We start from the raw sequence: 22,837 nt of genomic DNA, 5'->3' as shown, positions 1-22,837 counted from the left end.
AAGGAAAAAAGCATATTCAGTATGTCATTTTCTGAGAAGAAATTTGCTAATATTAATAAATCCATCTGCAGAGATTGCTGAATGTCATAACCACTTTAAAGATATGGAAAAGGGGTGCGGATGATTGTTGAAAACATCACATAAAAAAAGACAAAGCTGGGATTAGCCCTTAGGAATGCTTACTTGGTCCCTGCCTTAAGCCACAAGACCACACACACATATGAAGGCTTTTCTTTTCCTTTTGGCATTTTGGGGAACGCGCTGCTGTCTCTTTGCTAGTGTGCAATTACCAAACTGTGGGCTGATGGCAGCCTGCTTGAGGTTAGCTCAAAAGAGAGAAGAAACCAGCTGTGAGCTCCGGTGCTGCTGGCGATTACAGGGTAGGGTTCAGACATGCCTGATGTTAGATATTAGCTTGAGACCCCTCAGGATGAATTTTCAGAAATGCTGAGTAATTGGCATTGTGGATAAGTTAGTATAACCCAGAGTGGTCAGGTTCCTTGAGAAAAAAATTGTGTGGAGCTCCCCAAATTTTAAGATGTCAGAATATTCTGGAAATAAGTTTCTTAGGGTAATTTGAAATAAAGCTATTCAGAAATGGAGGCTATAGCATTTACTAAAACTACACCATTCAGCACCAAAGACAGACTTTATTAACACACTTGTGTATCTTTGTTTCAATTTAAAAAAAAAGATTGAAAATTTGCTCTTAAACCTTAGAGGAAGAAAATTCCTATTTGAAGTTTACTCTTCTATAAAAAATCCCAAAAGAAAATAAAAAAAAAAATAAAATCTGTTTACTATCCTAAATTACAAACAACTTGCACAGATGTGGCCTTCGTGCCCTCTGGACATTTTCCATGGGCCTCTGGACATTTTCCATGGGCCTCTGTCATTGTATGCCCAGAGAGCAGACTCCTCTTTTCTCTTAATGTGATGAATTTATTCCTCAGTTAAGTCTAAGGCTGACTTAAAATAACAGCATCTAATGCCACATGCAGACTATAGTTTAGTCCAAACTGGATCTTTCCACTCACCTTAAGAAGAAGCTGATATTTAGTTATTCTTTGAATGGGTTTGATCAGAAAGTCACTGATGGTTAGCCGCTGGCTTATTTCCTGTTGAACCTCCTACAAATTGAGGATTAAAAACAATTGCAAACAATCACAGAGTAAGACAGAGAACACGATAAAATGTCTCAGCAGAGACTTATTTCCACAGAAAGTTGGTCTGTTCTTAATCTTTTGTTTACAAGGGGGAATTTCTGAGGATTTAAAAATCTGGCATATCTTGGTTAGGCAAGGACTGGGTAAAAGTCATGACCGAGCTGGAAGGCATTGGAAAGCACAGGATCCCTCCCCCCTCTGAGCTGACAGAGCAGGACTGCAAGGTCTGAAGATCACTCTTTCTACTGCAGCAGGATTAGCTCACAAATAAGTCCTGCAAGGCATGCTTCACATCCTGGGGTAAAAGGAAACATCCTTCCCTTGTTAAACAAGCTTCTTTCACATTACTATCTAAATGTGTCTAGTCCCAAAGACTTTTTGAAACAGACAAAGTTACTCGGAATTTATGAGAGGCACCACCCAACTCCAACAGCTTTTACCTCCTCCCATGTTTGTAGACTACTGATTAAAAAGTCATATTTTATTTGGAATAGAATTAGTGTAGGGCCACTATAAGGGCCACACACAGTCAGCACTGCATTAAATATTTATTAGAAATTAACAATATGAGAATTTGAAATCAATTAAATAATAACATTTTCTCCCTATGGTAGAGATTTCAGCAGCATGAGTAGTATTAAAATCTTCTAGAGTTTGCTTTAGACAAACCCCACAGGTTACAGAACAGTCTCCTTGACTAGGACTCCCAGCTGTAAGCAGTAGTAATATGTAATGGGCCGTGCTTACCTCAAAGTATGTTTCATACTCTGCTACTATATATTCAGATCGTGGCTTGTTTTGGCAATATACCACATACATGTGCAATCGCCGCTCCTGTGAAGGTAAGAGGCACAGCAGCCTGGTGAGATTTTGGCTACTGTTCGGTTATTGAAGGGTGGCAGAGAATTGCTATGATGTTCTGCTTGGTCTTCCTTATTTTTGGTTTAATCAAAGATTTAGTTTGCTGAAGTAGGAAAGAAAATCGGTAACTGGCTCTGTTCTAGACTTCACCTTAAGCAAGGGGAAGGTTCCATGGGGGTAGCCAGTGAGAGATGTCATACCCACAATGGCAGGTCTGAAATTTGCTAGAGTTGTGCTCTGGCTAATATCACATGAACATGTAAATTGTAGCAGCTTGCAAGTACCTGCTGTAATTATATTTTGGCAGATGTCCTTGGCCACATCAATTTTGCCTCCAAAATAAGTCATTTGCAAGAAGGCAATTAATTAATGCCTTAGTGCAATTCAGCTGCATACTTGAAAATGCATAACTAAAGGGTCACTTGATGTTTAAATTAAGTTTAGACATATAAAAGTAAACTAACAGATGTTTTTGGAAAAGAGTCATCACACCCTAAATGACAATTGTACTAGATATAGGTAACAAAATAAAACTTACATGCTTAATAAAAAGCTGTGCTAAACGGTCAGGTTCTTGAAGACATTTTTCCAGTTCAACCAGGAAAAAGCTGAAAGAAAGGACATGAACATTTCAGAATACTTCTTTAGGCCATCACAGCAGCAAACTAGTCATCCTTCAGATATGTCAGTACAATTTTAGCTACAATATTCAATAATAAATGAAAAGGTAAGCTTGGCTTCAGCCCTTAATGGCTGGATTTCTAAAGCATTAGATGAGAGCTGCGAAATGTGGAGGTCTTTTCTTGCAAACTGTCTGCTCTTCTTTACTATTACAGTGGTTTCAATTTTCAGAAAGTGCCGATTACACAAGAGTTGCTTTCCTTCACTGAGAACTCCCAATGTAAAACTTTCCCATGTACCAAAATACTTGTGAAAACTCAACTGAAGCTTTACCAGGAGTTCTCAGTTTCATGAGTAGATTTGGAGTACTGGTCAATGTGAAAGAGACGCAGCAGTTTCCACTTGAATGAACAAATCAACATATTTTGCTGGTGGAGTTACAGTATGTTCTGTTTGTCACTGGTTTTAATTTCATAATAAATCATAATATGTAATTCATAAACACCATCTCTATCTCAGCCTGCAGCTTTGGGGAGGTCATTCATTCCAGCACAAATGCCCTTATCAAGAATATACTGGGATGCCTAAAAGTGAGGTAAAATCAGCTAAAGTAAACTTCAGAAATACTGCTACATTTTTCTATCTGGCTGGCAAATCCCAACAATCTCCCTATCCATGAACTTACTCTTTTTCACTTCAGGATTTCTGTCTCAAATATCTCCGTGGATTTACTACAGTAGCCAGATTTGGGGAGAGGTCATGCCTGCAATGGTCTGGTCCCAAGAAATCCCAGAACCACAAAAAAAAAATGCAAATTGGACATCTGTCCCAACCAAAAATCCCCATTGGGGGGGGGGATACCATTAGATACAGCTGCTCCCATAACTCAGTCCTCTATAAATGTTACATTCATCTGCATTTAAATAGACTTCTTGACCCAGATATGTAGAACTAAAAATAGAGAATCCTTTCCTGTGTGTTACAGAAAACTCCTACCATCACACTTAAACAAGGAATGGCTCTGGTAAAAACACTCCATTGCGGGAATCAACTTAATATATGGTGAAGCTTTTCCCGACATTTCTTAGTTTGTGTTCACAAGGTCATCTGTCAGAACATAAGGACAGGCCCAGGTTATGAGACACATGATGAGAAGGATACTGTGCTTCATGGGTGAGGGAAATGTCCAGAGCTGAAGGAAGATCCAGCCCAGTGTCCATTGCTCAAGTCTGCCCATGCATGCTCAAATTCTAGTTAGTTGGAGCTGTAGAGTATTTCTGAGTGGCAGAGTTGAAATGATGATCATATTGTTCATAAGCAAGAGATTATTGTTCATAAATGAATGGAAATGGCCCAGGGTTTGTGCTTCCAGCAGCTTTTCAAAATCTACTTGTATGAGTAAGATTTTCAGGGAATGGAGTTCCTAACTCAGAGCCAAAAGCATCAACTAGGCCAAAGCATGTCAGAGCTTTCATGTGAGAAGGATCTTGAAGGAATTTGCATTTCATCGCCCTTCTAGCCAAACACCACTGGTACGGTCAGCCTTCATGATCCAATCAGCTGCGTGTGAAGATGTTCATGACTTTCCAGCACTGCTACTGCACATCAGTAGGATGAATTGAGCCTACAGCTGTGACCCATGAAACACAATTATGGCAGCCTCAGTAGCTTTTCTGAGGATTCAGCAAATATCTCACAAGCAGCAACTCTCCGAGGGCCATGTTGGGAATGCTTATGAGCCATAGCTCAGGAGCTGTGGATGGACCACACTGGTATATCCCAGTGAAACCTCTTGCTGCGGCTCCCCAGCAAGGAGTGGCAGAGCCATTGGCAGCACAGTTCTGACACAGAGCAGACTCTTGTGTGCAGCTTTTTTGTCACACTGACCAGCACTCCTGGCACAGTGTTTGAACCAGCATAAAGCTCTATCTGTGATCAGAGACAGCATGACAAACACCCTCCCATGAAGCCAGGCAGTGCAAAGCTATAGCCCACCAAAGTTGTTTTTTTTTTTCACTGGGAAAAACGATTTCATGTAAGACTGATGCGTTGCATCATGCAGTTGTGCTGGTTTTGGCTGGGTAGACGAAGCCCTCTATCAGGATTTAGCGTATAGTGAAACTGTGGCTAAAAGCACATGAATCAGAACATGTTCTCGGGATTCAAGGTAGCCATGATTTGTGAAGTTAAGCAGCACTTACAAACCAACAGAGACCATTTAAAGACAGGCAATGTCCTTTGGAAGTTCAGCCCTGAATGACCTGCTGATGTTCAGTTAAAAGCAGCTTAGACATACAGACACCACATAGCCGAATCCTTTATGGACAGTGGTTAGAAAGGTGTTTAGAAAGGAACTAAACCAAAAACTTACTCTTTGTGCCAGTCATAGATCTGGTGAATATTGCCAAATACAATCTTGTCTTTCCCTTTCATATCTTCAGAAACTCCTTTTTCTTCCATCCTCTTCATGAAGCCCTTTAAGATTAAGGATCAGTGAGCGGCATGCTTAAAATATCTTTTGTACAAATTAAAACCAGAAACCCAACTAGATACTTTAAATTACACAGTTTGCTTAAAATAAAACTTTTAAGAATTTGTTTAGAATACCTACAATACTTACACAAACCACTATTAGATGTAATTGAAGTGACAAGTGCAAATGTAAGATAAAGTTAAACAAAGGATTTTATCAAGCTCTTGGCTTCTCTAGTAAGAGGAAGAAGAACTTTGTACAGAGTTCTTCCATTCATCACCATGAGTATTTTGTGAGAGCACAAAGCCAAGCAGTAAGTTTAAAAGAGTCACATGAACAGGATTTCTCACAACTCCTGAGAGTTTATTTGTAAGCCTTGGGAGCACTGCAGCCCTGTCAGGTTTGTCAGTGGTGCATGATATAAACAGAACATAAGACAAAGGTCTTCAAGTTTGGAAGCTCTTGAAAATCAGATAGGCTGATAATTCTCCTTGGACTCGTGAATGCCACTAGTGAATCACATGCCTCCAGATCTGAGTCCTTGCTGGAAAAAAAAATGGACCTTGCGAGTGAGTTGGATCTGACAGGTGATCCCTAGGGAACTTCACAAGTTGAAGTTTAAAAAAAAAAACAACTGTTTTTTAACAGAAAAAAACCCCCAAACTCTAGTTTTTTTCAGGCTTCTTTTTCAAAACAATAATCCATGGTCCACACATGCACCTCAACATAGATCCAAGCCCACTTTCTAGAAATGTACTCAGACACAGAACATTAGGTGCAAACTCAAGTATCTATTATCATTACTCAATATGACAAGAAAAAAAGCATGAAATAAGTGGTAGGAGCATAAGTTAATTCCCCACCGCTGCCCCCAAGGCTGCATTACAGCAGAAAGAGTTTGTCATAAGCAGGGTAGCCAAGAAAAATCTTTGCACACTGGAGTTGAACCTAAAATACAACGTTTGTTAGATGGAAACAAAAATAGTTTCCAAAGGCATTTCTCCTTGTTTCTGTCAACATGAGAAGGGGACCATGGAAGCAGAGTGCAAAATAAAGCAGTTTGTTTCTCATGCTGTATTTTTGTTGTTGTCACTTGTCAGCATGGTGCTTTTTAGTGGGAAAACATTTTGCATAGCAGGGTTTGCTTCAGCTCACCTCCACAACAGTTCCCAAATCTTTGACGTAGTCTTTTTCAGTCTGTACCAGTTCATTTAAGACAAACCTGTATTAAAACAGAACACACATATTTTTGACCACATTCCTTGATGTTTGCTCCTCTTACCACATATGACTTCACCATAAACCCCCACTGTCACTCAGATCACATAACGTGTGTCACTCATCACTCACTTAGAGCTCAGTGGAATGTAAATGAAAAAAAATGTCACATTTCAGGTCAGGGTAGTCACAATTTTCTAAACCACTCTTTCCTCCTACCCCTCTTTGCCCCCACAGCACAGGATGGTGCAAGAGCAGCAGCACAACCAGCTGCCTCCACTTTGAACTACCCCTCCCTGACCTCCCCTCCTCCATGCCCTACACAGCCCCCCTACACAGGACAATGGAGACATGTCCTGACCCATTTTGCGGCAAGCAGGAGAGGATTTCTTGCCCCAGTTCCTCTGGCTTTGTCCAAGAGTCATCAATTAAGTTTTAATTCGGAAGTTTCAAATACTTGGAAAACAAATCCCCTCTCCCGTCATAACTAAGAGCTTAATCTTTCAGACTAGGTAATCTATGTGTTGAATGTTTTAATACTGATTTCACAGCTAATAATCCAGGAGAGGAGAGTCATCTAATGAAGGCTTGATGCATGCAAACAACAGCAAGCTAAAAAAAGTCCCTCCTAAGTAAGTCAAACTGACTAATCACATCATGTTCTTTCGAGGACAATTTCAAAAGTTACAGCCTGCTGCAGACAGTTTGTCTCTCAATTACGCCAATACACAGAGTTGGCACATGACAAATAAACTCCATCTGTGCTAAAGTTTGCTACAGCATAACAAGGCTAACTAGATAGAGGAGTGCTTTCATGTCCACATCAATCAGCAGACTGACCCACTTGAAGTGATAGGGCTGAGGGCAAACAGTGCTAAGATAAAAGGCTGGTTTAAAATACCTAGAGGGGAAAGAAAACAAAATAGTGTTGCAAGGAGAGACTTAGTTAGAAGTTACTGAGAAAATAAATCTTGCCCCTGCTGCGCTCCCAACGTGTCTGTTGCTCAGACAAAGCGGAGGCAACTCTTAGGACACACGTCAGAAAAAGGTCAAACAGCTTCTTGTTCGTTTGAGAGTGAAATCCATCCCCCTTGGCAGGAGGCAGGGCTGGCAGCGGCCACACCAGATGCCTGTGCTCTCCGAAGTGCCCTGCCAAGTTGTGTGCCTGGGCAGCAAACACGTGCGGGGCAAAAGGCAACAAGCTGCTCTTTCACAGCCCAGCACCACGTGGCCTGAGCAGGCGTGTGCTGTACAGCCCCCCCTCGCTGGCTGACCCACCGTGCCCTCGTGAAAGGCTCATCACATCCACTCTGCCCGGGGACCCAGGGACGGGTGCTGGGAGGTGCTGTTCAGCTTGCACCACCCTCCATTTGCATTGCTACCCACAAGCACAGAGAGCTGCTGAGGGAATGGGGAGAACCTTTCCCTCCTACAAGGTTATCTGGCTAACTTCTGCTCTAAAAGTGAAGCAGCAGGTGCTTGCAGTACATAATGCTGCAGGTCATGCAGGCAGGTGGGTGTTTATTAAAAATCAGTGCAGCAACCAGGTTTCTGGTGAACAGATGAAATTTGCACGTTTACATCTCTATTAGGATCCAGGGTCTGCACATCCACTTCTTGCCTTAAACTCAGCACCAGCATTCCCTCAGCTCCCCTCTTCCTAGCAAGCAGAAAAATCAACCTTGACCATCTCTATTCGTTCTCTGAAGCCTACCTGACACAGCACCTTAGAGGTACTCCCAAATTTAAGGTTTCTAAGATGTATGCAGCCAAAAATTCAAGTTCACTCATCTTCTCCTCTAATAATACGGAGCAAGGGCAGGCAGTTAGTTGCTTGCTTGCAAAGTGCCCTTATCACCAGCAGGTATTGACTACATAGCTGTATTTAAAATGGCATGAACTGGAACAAGGGTAGAGCCTCCTCACTTCTGATGGAATCTGAATATCTGTATATTTTGGTAACTCTGTATTCGATCCATACTGAACAATGACATTCAATAAGACTATGGTCTTACTGCTTGTAGAAATGCAGCAATTAAGCCTGATGGAATAGGATTTTCCTAAAACCAGGGCCAGCTGCTGGCACATGTGTGCTGCCAGGGCCACAGGACATTACTGCCCATGCCTGTGCAAGGGTTCAGCTGCTGTTTTGTGAGGGAATAGGGGATCACAGCTCGAGCTGGGAGCTCAGCTGCTTCACATGACTATGGAATTAAGCCTAGGAAGCTGCAGAGATACAGAACACAGACACAAAGGAGCTGGAGCAGAGACAGATGTCTTGTGCTGAAAGCCACTAGCAGGTGCTCCTAAACATCCTGATGTTTGGAATTCTGGCAGCTACTAATTAATTACACATAACACGCTATCAGTTCCCCTGCCAGAAGCATCACACGCTAGAGAGTGTTCCTGTGTTCCTGTAACTATGCTGACAGTGCCAGAGGTCTCTGCACTAAAACTGCAACCTGCAGTTTGCTGCCAGTTACCTAATTAATGAATTGCTGCTAGAGAAAGTCCAGAACCTGTAATATTGAGGAACTTTCAGGAGATACTCATGGGCAGAGATGTTCCCTGCCCATGACAGCTGCCTAGTAGGAAACTTCTCCCATTCAGAAATACATCCAGGAGTGTCATGTCCTTGTCTGCTGCTGGGAGTTGCTCCAGTTCTTCACTGTATCACTTCTCTGGCTTCCTACAACAAACTGCAGGAGCAAATGATGGCTTTCACAGACCCATGATACTGTTCCTACTTCCTCTTCTACTCTTAACGGGCCTCCTTGTTCTCCCCAGCTTGGTTTCCTTCCCCGCTTGGCGTCTATCCCAAATAGGCTGCTCTTCTTCCACCTCTCACACTTCCACACTCCAATGAGAGCTGTGTGGAATGTTACTTTCCCCCCCCAGTCTACCATTTGATTAGATCGCTGCAGTTACCGTTGTTAGCACAAGAGGTGATACAAAGAAAACAGCTACCTCAGCTCTCTTTCATGTAATTCTTGATTCTGTTTCTCCAGTTCTCTGTGTTCTTCAGCTGAACTATGCATTTAAGAAATGCTTTAATCATTATAGGCTTTGAAGGGACAAGTGTTATTTTTTATTTACATTTAAGGGAGTGTACAGATAATTTTAAAAAATAACTTTCATGAGCCATCATCATTTCTTTTCTCTCCCATTACCATGAACATGAGGGTTTCCCAAATGAAGCTTTCTCTTCAGTGGTGCACCACAAATCCATCTGAATCCTGTCCCTTCCTTTGCTAATACTAAGGCAAAAAAAATATTATCTCATTCAAAAAATCCTAGTGGGATTCTCTATTCTATTCCTTGAAGGTAGCTAACAAGGTCAACCACATATTCCCCCTGTGAGAGCTGATTTCACCACTGGCAATGAAGTAATTACCAATGCAAACATCTCAGTAATACTTGTCGAGCTGTTCAGAGGCTTTTACAGCACTAGATATGTGCTATTTGGGGTAAAAGCTGTACATTTCAGAGTGATGATGAACTTCCTGTGTGGAATTGCTTTTATGAAGTGTTTTTAAGTGTAACAAAAACTAGAAGCAAGTAGAACACAGTTTTACTCCCAGTTCCACGTTCATTCACTTTTTCGGTGTTGCTCTGTGTCCTCCTTGGGTGCATATTTTGGAAAGAAAAACCAGCAATACAACTTACATTCTGCCTCTCATTGCTTTGGCTTTTTGTTCCTCTTCAAGGTTTCGGGGGGGCGTTGAAGGTGTCATTCCTTCATTTAAGCAGCCAGTGGCATCTTTTAAGCTTCCTCGGTAAGATCCTCCTTCAAGGGTCTAAAAAAACCCCAAAGAAAACAGAATAAGCATAGGCCTTGAATTCCAGCATAAGTATTCGAGTCAGTTCTGCAATCAACACTACAGTTAAAACCAAGCAGAGTATTCAGCAACACTTTCCTGCAGGACTTAGTGAAACACAACCAAAGTAATTTTAAGTTAATGTAGGACCCCCCAAAAAAAACCCTTAAAATGGAGAACACGTCCTTCTGTTAGAAGGTGGAAAAAGATATTCCAGTAGCTCCAAGAAAACTCTTCCAAATTATTTCAAAATAACCTGGAAATATCCTGATGTCTCAATCAGGACCTTTGTTAGGCTACATGTGGTCAAAGATTCTCTGCCAAAAGCTGAATGGGGATTCTTGTAGTAAAGTAAAACAGAAAAAGAAACAGAAAGATGGACACACAGTAACATTCCATAATAATTAAAGCTTCCCCCAAATCCCTGGAAAGTAATTGTAATGGTCTAATAGACTGTATGTGGGGGAGAGAAAACAAAATAACCTCCAAAAATATGTCTAACTGGATTAATGAAATACTTTTCAATTTTTTAGTCCCTCGATGGAATAAAACTATTTTGAGTAAATTTTCTGGGAATATCCTTCTTGGTTTCCCATAAAGAACTCCTTCACCCGTCACTCCTTATCAAGCACGCTATGAATGCCGAGTCTTTCCGTGTACCAATATGTCAAACAGAAAATACCAAAACCTTCTGAAATGATTCACTAGATAAAACTGCTTGCACAGAGCTGCAGTAATTTAATGATTGTTTTGGTTTTTTTCTCTCTTCACTGTTCCAGTATATGTAAGGAAATGAACCTTTGTAGGCCCATCATAATCCTGCTTTTAACTTGTTCAAAGAAAGCATTTAGCTACTTTTAGAGGTCCCGGAACGTGTAGAAAAAGGTTTAGCTTTGATTTTAAGATTTTGAACTGCTTAGGGAAAACTTAAGAGAAGCCAGGATATGAAACAGGATTTACTCCTTGTCCAACAGACATGGGATCAGACAGGGAGAGTGTACGACACTGAAATTTTTGAACAAATTAATTCCAAAGCAATTTTATTGCTTATTCCAGTCCCTGTAAGAAAGAGTTGACAAGGCAGATTAAAAGTGCCACATGAATCTTTGTAAAATTAAAGCACAGCTGTGGTACTTCAAGCAGTTCTACTCTTTAGAGGGTCTTTTTAAGAGAAACCAGAATGCCAAACAAAATTCACACAGTAAAACTCCCGTGCCTCAGAACAAGCTTTAAAACAAAACAAACAAAATATCCCACTGTGTAAAATATTTGAATACCAACAAGACCCCAGAAAGAGAACAGTACAATAACTCATGCTCTGCAAAGCCCACTTCAGAAGTGACTTTTGACTGTGCAGTGTAGAGCCTATGTGAGATGTGGGCTTCACCTCATATGGGGAGCAAAAATATTAGACACTACTGAGAAGCAGAGCACACGGGGTTAATAAAAGCATAGCAGATGAAGGTAGAAAGCAAGGAAACCAGAAACAAGAGGTAGCCTTTAAAGCACTTCCCTACAGTCATGTCAGGCCTGTTGTGCACACAGTTTTCACAACACTAAACTTACCAGCTTAGTTTTGACCAACTTTTCTATTGCACTGACAAGATCCGCAGCAGTTGGGACATCGGAGGAGCTCTGTCGAGCAGCTAGCAAAGAAGAGGACTGCAAGACACCAGGTTGCAAAGGAAAAGCAAGTTAAAAGGATGAGAAGGGAGTAGGAAACCAAGCGGTCAGCGAAGAAGCTTCTGAGGCAGGAGAACGAACGTGGAAGGGGAGCTGGAGGGTTAGAGGGCCACATGCACGGACAGGTGAGCGAGTGCTGCCGTATCAGATAAGCATGGAATTGCCATCCACTTCTGGCTACACATTTCCCTCAGCAGTTCCAAGACTGGGAACAAGCAGGTTACAATACTCCTAAAGTCTGCTGGTTCCTCCTTCAAAGGACATCTATGGTCTTACAGACTCCAGAAAACTGATCATCTTACTGCAGAAGTAAGAAATTACCCCCTCCCCCATACATACATATTTAATAAGTGCAGTTAAGCACAAGGCACACACAGAATTACAGGCAGTAGAGGAGGGAGGAACAAATAATTCCCTCTCCCTTCCCCACAGATCAATTGCAACTCCAAATGAACTTGGATGACACCTCCCCTTCATGCAACTTCAGCCATCTAAAACATGTAACTCTTCTCTCTGCAACCAGTGGAGAAAAAACACCGCTACATGTCTCATCTATCCTGGGTACCTGGCACAGTCTTGCCTCTCTATGCCTGTTTGCTGGTCACAGGTATTCGATTTTAGGTGCCTGACATCATGTCGTGTCTTTAGATGCCTCCACTTACAGATCTCCAGAAACACTAAGACCTCTTCAATGTGCTCCCAAGCACCCCCATGGCTCTGTGTGAAATACTCAGTTTTAGTTTAAAGTTTTTGCTCTATAAGGGCATATCACCCCTTGATCTTTGTCCTGGGAAACCTCACTTTGAACATCCAAACCCACTCGACAGCTATGGGAATTGGGATTTATTAGCTCACCTGTATGTACATTACTTCTGAAGGCAATACCAGCACTGACTAAAACTATAAGCCCTCATAACCTGCTTTCAGCAGGCTGACACAGACTAAAGCATGGCTAATTTTTATAAATTTTGCATTAAAAAGTTTATTCATCTCTCAGCTGCTTAATAAAAGTCTTCTGGAGAGCAGCTACTCCAGCGAAATCACTGTGCAGGTGCCAACAAACACGCGTCTGAGATTAAATAGTGCTGGGGAATGAGAGGTGGAAATGTGATGGCAGGAATTAGGCACCTGGCCACCTCTTTCCGCAGCCCTTTGGGAAGGTTTCTCCTGTTGAGTGACACAGCCCCAGGAGAAGAAAAAGAAAGCAAAGGAGATTAATCCTAACCAGAAGCCTTGTGATAGAGCAGAAACATGAACAGCCTGCCAGGCATCGTCTTGTCTTTCACAAATAATACATCTAATCAACAATTCTAATTACAACAACAATAAAAACTACAGGTAATCAGGCTGATAATTAAGGAATTAGGCTGGTAATGCAGGAATCTCATACAAATGTTAAAGCTCAGACAGCCTGTTTCACCTACAATGCAGACAGACATGTCTAGGAAAAGAAGACGACTGAAAATAAGGACTTTGAAGAGATACTGGACAACATTGATGATAACAGCCAAACATAACCATTCTAGCAGGAGGAGTCCAATTTTTGGAGGCACTAAACAGCTGTTGCTCTCACTTATTTCAACTGAAATTGCTCAATATCTCTGAAAAATAAATAACTGCAAGATTTTGAAGGGAGCAAGGAAACATTTGCTGCTGACAAGACTTTCAGGGTTAAATAAAACTTCTGGGATTGACAAGAGTCTGGTTTGTGTGGGGCAAATCGAAATACGGTATTTCTATTTCCCAGGGAGCAAATTATGAATTTCTAATACAAAGACATCTTCCAGTTTGTCTTTTTAAGAGCCTCCAGGAGCAGTGAGGCACGATTACTGCTGCCTTGCAGGGGGGTTCAGGGAAAAGTGTCACCTCCCACACCACGCAGACATCTCCCCCCCTACCACAGCTACTGCCCCATGCTGCTGCTGCTGGTCCAACCTAAGCCTGTGCCTGTAAGCACAGAGGCAGCACATGAGCAAGAAGTTGTGCTCAAATTAACACCATTAGAGAGCTTTCAGCTCCAGCATGGCTCAAACATCGCTAACACAGTGTCCTGTGCCAGAGAATTTTGGGACCCAGGTTTGTGAGCTTTAGGGTTTTTTTTCCCCCACAACAAAAGTTGAGGAGGGGAAGAAAAACAGAGAGAAAAGGTTTCAGATGCATCTTGTCTGTCAGGAGTGGGTAAAGAAAAAGGATGCCAAAACACTTGATAAAGCTCAGACATCAGAAGCAGAAAACAGTTTAGTTCCACAACATTTACGCTGTCAGAAATGTATTTAAGAAATACTGAAGTCATATGGCATGTTGGACACCAAAAATAGTGACCTGACCTAAATCAGTTTTGTTTTTCTTAAAAAAAAAAAATAAAACAAACCTCCCCACACAAAAAGCAAGCTAGCCCCCAAACATTTAGCTAAACTCCATGGGGAACAAGCCAGGAGCAACAGCTATTGTGCTGGGCATGGATCCACCACAGCTCTGCTTCGCTGACCTTTCGCCTCTGCCCCTCTCCAGACAGCCACCAGCATACATAGCACTGAAAGGGCAAGAGTCCACAACTCCAGCTGCTTCCTTCTGGTCTCGCTGCCACCACAATGTCATAACATTTCCTAACAGATTAGCAGAAAGCCCCCAAATCCTTTACTCCATCACTCTGCTCAAGTCCCAGAAATATTTACATCCTTCTCTCTCTGTATTTCCAAACTCCTGCCTGAACCTTCCCCAAGAACATTCTGTGTTGTTTTTTTTTGTCTGACAATTTATTAATCTCCCCTATCCTTGCTTCTTTGCCTGCAGCAATTACAATCAGAGGATAGCGATACAGAAGTGGCAGTGCTAAAAACAGATGTCAGCAGGAAAGCAGGAAACTGCTAAACAGGAGGATAGTTTTCTACAAGGGAGAACGGCAGAACCAGGAAAGGGTGGGGGAGGACATGTGCAGACAGGACCTGCACTGACTGTCAATGCAAACCACTGTGACAGCCACGTTCACAGATTCTCATCCCGAGACCAACTGAAGGACTTTGCAAGCCACTGTGCCATCTAACATGGCAAATTCTGACTTAACGCTCAAGAGACTCTACTTAACATCAGAGAACTACCACCACCAGCATGATGCCACCAAATACCATTTCTAGTGCCACAGCCAGACACCAACAGTACTTATAAATCAGATGTATGAATGGAGTTTCTGACCACACATAGCACAGGCACACAATCGACCTGTCATGAAATGGGATGCCAGGACTAAATTGCTTATCTAGTCCTATCTGTAAATCCAGTTGGAAAAAGGTATTAGATTATGATTTGCTTGTAGGAGACTCTTATAACCACAAGTCTAGGCTAGTTCTGGATACTAGAAGACTACTACGAAACCACTGTGTATAGCTATGCGAGAAATGCACTTTAACAGAAAAATTACATAGTAGGGGAGGCCTTACCATCTCATCTTGGGTTGGATCATTGTCAAAAATCTTCATAGGAGGAGGAAGAGGTGTGTGAGACTCTTCATCTGGTTCATCTTCTCCCCAACCCTTCTTGCTCTTCTGAAGAAAAGTTAGATATAATTAGAAGCAGGGTATCTGAGCCCTACCCCCAGGGTCAATATTGCTTTGGATGGAGAGAATTGCAGGTAATGGGAGAGAAGCAATAAAGACTTAAGGTTTTGTCAGTTAATCCTGGTGCATTCTAAGGCTTACAGAAATACGGTTTATAGGTCAGCCAAGCAGCTAAGGCAGTTATAGCTGTGTGCTGATAGAATAGTATTTTTTTCATTCAAATAAGAACTGTTCAATGTACAATTTTTAAAATGTGTTCTTCTGTTTGTGTTCAGTTAGTATCTTTTGCACTTTTGGCTTTTAATTCCTCATTCACTTTATCAGGAAAGCACCATTCTGGTGAAGAACATTCCAGCAGAAAAACTGCAGGTACAGGAACATAGCAGATTTAACAGAAACATGGCTGAGTATTTTCTTTCAAAAAGGAATTACACTGGTATAGTAGGATAAAGCTGATATAAACCTCTGCTGCTCAAGAATAACTTCATTTTTATCTTTGGCAGCTTTCTAATAGGTTATTTAAAAATCTAGTCAAAGGACAATAATATTTGCAAACTCTGAAATGCTCTTCCCTATATATTCCATTGCTCTTTGGATGACAAAGCTGCTTGCAACACAGCTTTAAACATTGTTTAATTGCTTTAAACAATGCGATTTTACATATGATTTGCTGTTCCCTCTAGACCCTGAGGGAACTGCGTTTACTCAAGCATGACTCACAGACCATAGAAGAGACTATTGAAGACACAGTCTTTCCCGCAACAAACACCAACACACACCTCATCTGCGCTGTCTCCTTGAGGAGTGGTTTCATCTCCAGTCTTTGGCGAGCCAAGGTCAAAGCTCTTCCGGCCATCTCGCACCTTCTTTTGTTTCTTGATGTTGCTCTCGGTCTTCCCGCTGTTCAGCCGGCGCACAGGACTAGTCAACCATTTCTTCAGGGTGTTGGTTGAGCGCTTGGGGCCAGGAGAGCTCTGGATGGAGTTGAGGGATGGCTGAGGTTGTAAGTTGGCCACTGAATCAGACTTGCCCCCGTTGTCATTGGCAGAGACTGAATACGCGTCTGGAAGAAAGCGACGCAGGTGAGAGCTCATACCAGCACCTCCTCTACTCCCTGGTGCACGTCAAGCGCTGCGCAGCATTAAGCATGAAAATACAAGCTGCCTCAATGAAAGGCTTTGTGACCTATGGACATTGTGTAAACTTTATTGCACACCAGAGAGTGGAATATGCCCTTCAACAGGCATTTCCCACAATCTTACACACTTCTCTCATTTCCTGCCACACTATCTGTCCTTATGAAAGATCACACACAGCAAAGTTATTTAGTTTTTTATGAAAGCCTGACTTTCATGCTAAATGCTGAACTTCTCAGCTTCTTCCCACAATTTCAATGTGAATTGCCAGGAAGAAAATAAGTACAAAAAGCAGATAGCTATAGGAGACCTGACAACCACCAACACATTGTTAGGTTCCGATTCCATAATTGTTTCTAAGCTGGTTTCAGACCCCAGTTACATGACTGTTAGTTAGACTACCTACTAACTTTTGAAGCACCTTAAAATTATTTCCTTTGCCCCTGAAAGTACCCTGTCAGAAGAATCCACACACTCCCTAGAACTAAGAAACTGGAATGAACAATTACAAAAGATGATAAACTATTCAAATCAAAGGAAACTCTCAGTAATGAGACAGAAGACAGGCTTAAATTAACCAGTAGTCCCATTAGCAAGAGATTCTGCTGAAGTGCTTTCAACTGCAGTCATCAATATACACGTTCAGACTAGCACCTTAGAAATGGGTGCAACCTCCTTACTCCCCCCCAAACGCAACAGACCAGAGATGTGCCAATGTCAGTAAGGCTTTAAAACCAAAACAAACAAGTTGCCCAAAGATTTCTCAATTGCCCTTTAGGAACAAGTGCCCTGTTTTCAACTTTCTGAAACCATGGCAAGGCAACTCCCTCCCCAGGAGCAATCAGGGACTGTGATGTTTAATCCCACACAGTTTAAGATGAAGGGTTTTTTTTCACAAAATTCAAACATTGTCACACGCCTGCAAAATACAAGTCAGGCTGTACATCAGAAAGCAGTCAGCTGATGTTATTAAACATTTTTAGACTGTTATCTCTGAATATTTTATCTGCCCCAGCAGACACCAAAAACCTAAGTTATAACACATGAACATAGCCTGGTGCATTGAGATATTCTCAGTTCAGCAGTAAATATCATTAGAGATGCTGGGTTGTACAAATGCTGAGGGAGAGCTACTCTTCCAGAGAACCTGTGTTGTTTTAGAAGCCAGTTCCTGCTACAAGCATGCAGAGCTTGTACCTGCTCTGAGCAGAGCTGCTGCTCTGAGCTGGCTGTGCACAGAGCAGAGACTGCAGCCTGCCTTGTCTGCCAGCTTGTACAACACAGACTGTGAGAGTCAGAATATTTTATAACCATACAACAGCCTCAGTCAGAATTTGAACCAATAATTTATTACATACCTGAGGTCAAAAGTTAGATTTTTAGAACATACAGGAATCATTTTAACAAGCTAGAGAAAGTCAAAGTTCATTTCCCAGACAGGAAGAAAATCCAAATCATCTGTCTTTTGACAACAGGAGGAGTAAGTGAGAGAGGGGCTGGGAGGAGGACGGATCCCAGGTGACTTACTGACATTCCTCTGTAGGGGCAAAATAGCAGGCTTATCTCAGAAAGGTCTGGGTTTAGCCAGCTCCTGTTGATGTTATTTCATGTACACAAAGTGGCGTTAAATCAACTAGTGCAAGATAATGTTTATCAGGGGCCAGCTTATCTTCCACTCAAAAGCCTTTGGATAGTTCCCCCTTGCAGGCTCCACGTGATGCTGGGCGAGTTTATCAGTGCACCTTGCATCAGCAAAATTCAGGGTTTCATCATGGTGATTTTGACTTTCCAAGTGCCCTCACCCCACTGAAAGCCCCACAGGCAGTGGGGGAAGCTTGAGGGCTCCTTGTCAAGGGGCTTTGCCAAGAGGAGTGCCCTCAGGTGCTCATGCTCCCACTACTGCTGCAGGAGGATTAACTTTGGCCATTACTGGTGCAAAGGGAGCTGGGCTGCAGTCACAGAAGGAGAAATGCTGGAAGTGATCACTCTGTGAGGTTCCACTCCCAGGGATGACTTGGAGCAAGCAGCCATATCACAGACTCACTGCCTTTGGTGGGGACTGGGCTCGGTGGAAGGTTCAGGAGAACTGACGACAAGCTGATCTCACCTTGTTGATTAACGTACAGAGAGGTTTTTACAACAGCTTGTAAGTAACATAGTCCAAACCCCTACCTCCAGTTGACAGCACTTCGCCAATTTAACTTCTGGTAATGGAAGGGAGTTGACAGGAGGCTAATGGAGCCTGGGACAATCCCATCCACCCGAAGGTTTTATTACTGTGACATGCAATCCTATGTCAGCCCAGCAGGCTCAAGGCATATCCAGATAAAGGAACCTTGAGGTCCATGATGGAAGAGGCAGGGACCTCCGTTTCCACCATAAAACAGCCCTGGTTTTATGAGCAGGGCCAGGTCCCAGCCTTGCTGCCTCCCTCTCCTTTTCCCAGGCAGCACAGCCACAGCCAGGGCATGGACAGACACACAGCACCTCTCCTGTCACAGCACTCTGCTCAACTGGCCTGGGGAAGCGACAGACAGTTGTCCCTTGTCATTCCAGGGAAGGCAGCAGGTGGGAAGAAACAGCCCCAGTCCCAAGCTGGCCCACAGCTCACTCTCCCTGCTTGCAAGAATTTTGTCCAAAGTTTAATCCAGGGCCAGGAAAACTCTGCAGGCCAAACATCAGCCCCCAGGAGCCACAAGCCACGGTGAAAGCCAACCCACAGGTTTCCAGAGGGAGGCGTGTTACACCACGCAACAGTCCCACTTGAACAAGGCTCTGGATTTTCCTGCTCAAGGTAATGCCTTTGGTGATGAAAAAGGCTGTTTACCAAGGGGTTACTAAACGTGGGTCGGTCATGCCATGCTGTGTGCAGCCCTGGCAGATACAAAGTCCCTTCTTTCTCCTTGTCTGCTGAACTGCCCTGCTGGAGCACTGTAAGGCATTTAGGACAGAGCCTGGGCTTTGCTTGGCCCATGCAGCCCAAGACTGGAAACATGGCCTTATTTTCCCTTTACATGGTAGTGTAGTCTCCCTGTGGTTGAAGGACAGGCAGGGAGGTGGGAGAGAAGGACTGGTATGAATCTCCCTGCTCCCCAGCCACCATTAGAGCCCTTCGGGGTGGGGTGACTTTTCTCTACCCAGCACCCTACATAGGTACAAAATATTCCCAACCTCATAATTCCAGTTACCACTACCACCACACATGCACTATGCAAAAGCCATACCGAGAGTCCACACACAATATTCATAACCTTTTTTCCTTTTCTTTTTTAAAGGAACTGCAAATTTGGACACATTTGTGAGCAAGTCACATTTGTTGTTTTGCCAGCCCTGAGAGTGATTTCCTCTGCACATAAAGCAGGTCAGATCGACATGGTCGCAGAGGCAGGACTGGAGCTCCAGGAAGAGCAGAGCTTATGAAATAAGAGACAGAAACATGAAACACAAAAAAATCTGCCAGGAAAGATCTTTTAGACAGGCTCCTAAGCTGAGCTTGTGTGAGCTCCGCTGCTTCTGCAGCACATACAGCTACAAACACATCAATCATGACACTTGATACTGGCCTGAGATGCAGACACCAGGTGGACTGAGCGGAAGAGGACGACACGTTACCGTGCTCTTCTTGCAAAGCACTAGCACATAAGTGCTTTGCAAACTGCATTAGTAGAGCTATTTGGAAACACAGTTTCCTTAAGAAAAGCCAGAGCGCTTTTGGAAAAGATGCAGCAGTTCATCGTGTGATAATTCAGGCAGCTCTGCTGCCCACAGGGACCAGCGAAGCAGTGGCTGTCCTCACACTGCCACGAGCAGTTGTCCTCCCACCAGGTCCCAGGACACACATGTCTAAAAAAAGGTATTTGGTGAAGCAAAATGGGTGTAGGGAAGTCAGCAGACTCATGTGGCTAGATTGATTTCCTGGCCAAACCATTCATTCAGACAGAAGAAATGATGGTTTCCAAAACACTCCTAAGCAAACCTCCAAAAAACTTCTGGCAAGAGGACTGTGAGAGATACTCAGCCAGACCAAAGAGCTTTAACATTCAGTGCTTTTGCACTGCTGGAGACATGAAATGTTTGTTGTTGTTGCTCAAATGAACAGACATCTATAAAAGCACAGCTCTTGTATTTGAAAAATGGAAGGTTCCAGTTCTGTGTTACCTTGAGTGAAAGGAAAAATGAAAATCTCACAGACCTGGTTTTAGAGGCATAGTTGTATTCCCATTTGAGTCATCAGGAATTACTAGTGGAACATAAATACAAGGCATTTTATTTTTACCTCCCTGTTCCCCAGAGCACACATGGGAGAGGAGGTCTGTCTGATCAGTCATGCAGCACCAAACTCCTTTGCAGGAACTCAACTCTTTAACAGGGAAAGGGAAAGGCCTCTCACAGCGACTCTGAAGAAAACATCAGGCTTGTCTTTTTGGTACATAATAACCACAGACCATATATGATAGGAAAGAAATATGTGTCCATAACCAGAATACAGAATATAGCTATAAAGACAGGTGAGTAGAGCAGGGCAGAACCTTGCTTTAGGTGAGGTGAATCCTCTTCTCATTTATCTATGGCTCCATTTCTCCAGAAATTTTATTCCAGAAAAAGAGACTGAGAGAAAAAGATTTTTCCACAGAAGTCAAAGAAAATGAGTCAGAATGGGAACTCTGTAATCCTCCTAGGATGTGCATTTAAATCAATGATTCTTTTTTTCAGAAATAATTCCACTTGTGAATGAAAGCCAGTAATGGCAATCTGACCAATGAGCACATAAATCAGCTCTGCTGTGCTCAGCAGAGACCGTTTTCCACATTTAGTGATTCTTGTAAAATAATACTTCTGACAAAGACAGAATTTAATCAGACATAGGTGAAAGACTCACTCAAGTCTTTACTTGAGTAAGCTTCCTAAAGAATAGGAATCTCCGTAAAAAAAAAACCTTGGAAAGCAGGAATCATCCAGACCCACCCTATGCTCAAAGCCCCTATGTTAAGAATTTCACACTAAACAAACAAGAATCATCTAAACCACCAAAATGCACCCTCTCCTGCCCTTTCCAAGAGCATGTCCAGCCATAGGTTCCAGTTCACAGCTCTCAGCTTCTCGAAGTTTTATGATCTCCCTTAGGAAATGCTGTTTTGAGAGCCACCTTGGGTCTGCTCAAGGGATTCAGGGCTAAAGCTCTATTGACAGATGCAAAGATGGCAGAATGAGGTATGAAGACTGCTTCTTTGGTCTCTTCTGTGCTTTTGTATCAAACGTCCAAAACATGCTCAGTGAAACATTTTTATTGGCACAAGTCAGGGTTACAAAACTTTGTGGCTTAGGCAGATGACAGTACCAATCCCAGTTATAGTGTTAGAGCCTATTCTGCCTGTAAAACCTGGCATGGATTTGCAAAAGTTTGGGAAGTAACAACATTTGGATAATACGAAGTCGCTTTACAGCTATTCCTCAAGCAAAAAAAATAGGTTTAACAATGTACATCATGAATCTGACAACTTCTTATGTCAACAGATAAGCTGTCTCCTCAGGCACAGCCTCTGAAGGAGGCTCTAGTGAAGAGTGTAAGTGAACACAATGAAATTTTCAGTGCCCATGTCAGACAAAGACAGAGGACAACTGGCTTGGAAAGCCCTTTAGATTAGAAGTACATTAAACTTTCGCAATGGAATTGCAAAACGTGCCCTGGAGACTCCCAAAGCTCCCCATCTGCTCCCAGCTCTGCTCAGCCACTCTGCACGTGTTCAACTGCAGACCTGCCCCGTGCTTCAGCTTGAGCTAAAAATGAGATGAGACCATGTAGGAGCCAGTTTCACACCAGAGGGTAAAGGCACATTCAAACTACGCCATTGAAATCTAAATACAAATTTTGTTTGGAGATTCAAATGCTCTCCCTAACTCCATAATCTCCTGGAAATGAGCAAATTGAGAAGGTTCAACTGACTTTTGTTTGTGTCTTGGGAGTACTGTTTGAAGCTTTAAGCTGGAAGTACCATCAAAAGGCACAAATCAATCTGGCACGATTTTCACAACTCCATTTATATGGATGAAATGACTTCTGTCCAAACTCAAGAATAATGGTCTGAAGTTAAATATTTTATAAAAAACTTTCTAGTCCAATAGACAAAGTAGATGTACCGGACAAACTTTCTGATCACTGACTGTAATGTAAAAACTCAAAATCTGACTTTCTGTTTCACTGCCAAACACACAAACATGACTAAGTTCCAAAAAGAACAGGGGAAAAAAAGGACTAGAATCTAAATTAATCACCCAACATTCAGAACACATTGTTTCATTATTGAAT

The 22,837-nt window shown here is 42.6% G+C and overlaps 1 protein-coding gene across 3 annotated transcripts in view; it reads right to left on the bottom strand.

Moving 5' to 3' along the window:
• KALRN (kalirin RhoGEF kinase) overlaps positions 1–22,837 on the bottom strand; it is a 506,307-nt gene that overhangs the window by 43,362 nt on the left and 440,108 nt on the right. For 2 of the 3 annotated variants that reach the window (XM_032693924.1, XM_032693927.1), the window contains 9 exons: positions 16,174–16,457; positions 15,278–15,382; positions 11,724–11,819; positions 10,006–10,136; positions 6,277–6,343; positions 5,020–5,123; positions 2,566–2,635; positions 1,914–2,000; positions 1,038–1,130 (listed from right to left, as the gene is read on the bottom strand). In XM_032693924.1, the coding sequence (XP_032549815.1) occupies positions 1,038–1,130; positions 1,914–2,000; positions 2,566–2,635; positions 5,020–5,123; positions 6,277–6,343; positions 10,006–10,136; positions 11,724–11,819; positions 15,278–15,382; positions 16,174–16,457 (1,037 nt within the window). Of the gene's footprint in view, positions 1–1,037; positions 1,131–1,913; positions 2,001–2,565; positions 2,636–5,019; positions 5,124–6,276; positions 6,344–10,005; positions 10,137–11,723; positions 11,820–15,277; positions 15,383–16,173; positions 16,545–22,837 lie in introns of those variants that run through there. The other variant, XM_032693928.1, reaches the window with a different exon arrangement.

This window comes from Chiroxiphia lanceolata, chromosome 7, assembly GCF_009829145.1.
Source record: "Chiroxiphia lanceolata isolate bChiLan1 chromosome 7, bChiLan1.pri, whole genome shotgun sequence".
Classification (NCBI taxonomy): domain Eukaryota; kingdom Metazoa; phylum Chordata; class Aves; order Passeriformes; family Pipridae; genus Chiroxiphia; species Chiroxiphia lanceolata.
The sequence above is the reverse complement of the archived record's forward strand: the minus strand, read 5'-3'. Positions and strand labels throughout refer to the sequence as shown.